The 1,311-nt window shown below is 58.5% G+C and overlaps 1 protein-coding gene across 1 annotated transcript in view; it reads left to right on the top strand.

Moving 5' to 3' along the window:
• Positions 1–1,311, top strand: part of LOC105296747 (argininosuccinate lyase-like) — an 8,889-nt gene that overhangs the window by 4,582 nt on the left and 2,996 nt on the right. The window contains exons 6-8 of the mRNA XM_023534634.1: positions 278–423; positions 747–809; positions 1,000–1,114. Coding sequence (XP_023390402.1) covers positions 278–423; positions 747–809; positions 1,000–1,114 — 324 coding nt within the window. The remainder of the gene's footprint in view (positions 1–277; positions 424–746; positions 810–999; positions 1,115–1,311) is intronic.

A 1,311-nucleotide genomic window follows, 5' to 3' on the forward strand; every position in this document is an offset into this window, starting at 1 on the left:
CAAGGGCGGAGGCAGAGAGGTGCTGCCACATAGTTAGCATGGCCCTTGGGAGTTGACAGAAGAGGAGCCAGGAAGGACAGAGAGGAACAGAAAGCCAGGGACCCTGCATGGACTCACATTTCTCTCTAAAATGTGAACAACTAAGCTAGCAAGTATGTCAGAGCAAGGGCAGGGCTCTCCAGAGCAGCTCCAGAGAGCCAGCCAGTTGCCCACAGCCTGCTATGTCCCCTACATGGGGACAAGTGTCAGACGCCAAGCTGACGGGGCTGTAGCCCTGACAACCAGAGCTCAGCTCTGGGTGTGCATGCGTGCACGTGTCAGGGCGTGTTTGCCAGGAGCCCTGGTCACTCAGAATCCCCTGTCCCTGCAGTGGGGCCATTGCAGGCAATCCTCTGGGTGTGGATCGGGAGCTGCTCCAAGCAGGTGAGTCCCCGCTCTTTGGGAGATCACCATCAGCTCCCACCGGGTCTTGCAAAGAGGGCAGGGGTCTGGGCGACACCTTCATTTCTTACCTATGGACACTGAAGTTAGAGAGACAAGGGAAGGCCTGTGGTGGGATTGCATGTCCCTGGGTAGACTCAGGGTTTCCGCCTCCCTCCTGGGTCCTGTACAAGAGACCCTCTCCCTCCCTCCACTCTGAAAGGGGTCCCTGGGGAGGTAGGTGGGCAACCTCATTCCTGGTCGCAGTGGCCCCTCCTTGCCCTCCAGCCCAGCCCTATTGCCTTCCACTTTTCCCCTTCGTCCAGAACTGAACTTCGGGGCCATCAGTATCAACAGCATGGATGCCACCAGTGAGCGAGACTTTGTGGGTGAGTCCTGGGGACCAACCCACCTATTCTCTGGATTGTTCCCCACCTTTGTTTGCCAGCCCTGGCTTCTCTCCAGTTTCCTCCCCCCCAGCCCCCAACCCTCATGGTCTGCCTGGAGATTCTCTAGGCTGGGTTAGGAGCAAGAGAGGCCTGGTGACCAGAGAGCCTGCTCTCCCTTTCCTCCCACAAGCTGAGTTCCTGTTCTGGGCTTCGCTGTGCATGACCCATCTCAGCAGGATGGCTGAGGATCTCATCCTCTACGGCACCAAGGAATTCAGCTTTGTGCAGCTCTCAGATGCCTACAGGTAAGGCGGCACTCTGCCTTGTCCCAGCTCTGCTCCCACCAGCATGACTTTCTTCCTCTTCGCCCTAGTCATCAGACCAGCCCAGGGGCAGGAGAGCCCCTTGAGCCCCAGCATCTCTGTCCCCAGCACTGGAAGCAGCCTGATGCCCCAGAAGAAAAACCCAGACAGCCTGGAGCTGATCCGGAGCAAGGCGGGGC

The sequence above is a fragment of the Pteropus vampyrus genome, unplaced genomic scaffold (assembly GCF_000151845.1).
Source record: "Pteropus vampyrus isolate Shadow unplaced genomic scaffold, Pvam_2.0 Scaffold128, whole genome shotgun sequence".
NCBI classification, from domain to species: Eukaryota; Metazoa; Chordata; class Mammalia; order Chiroptera; family Pteropodidae; genus Pteropus; species Pteropus vampyrus.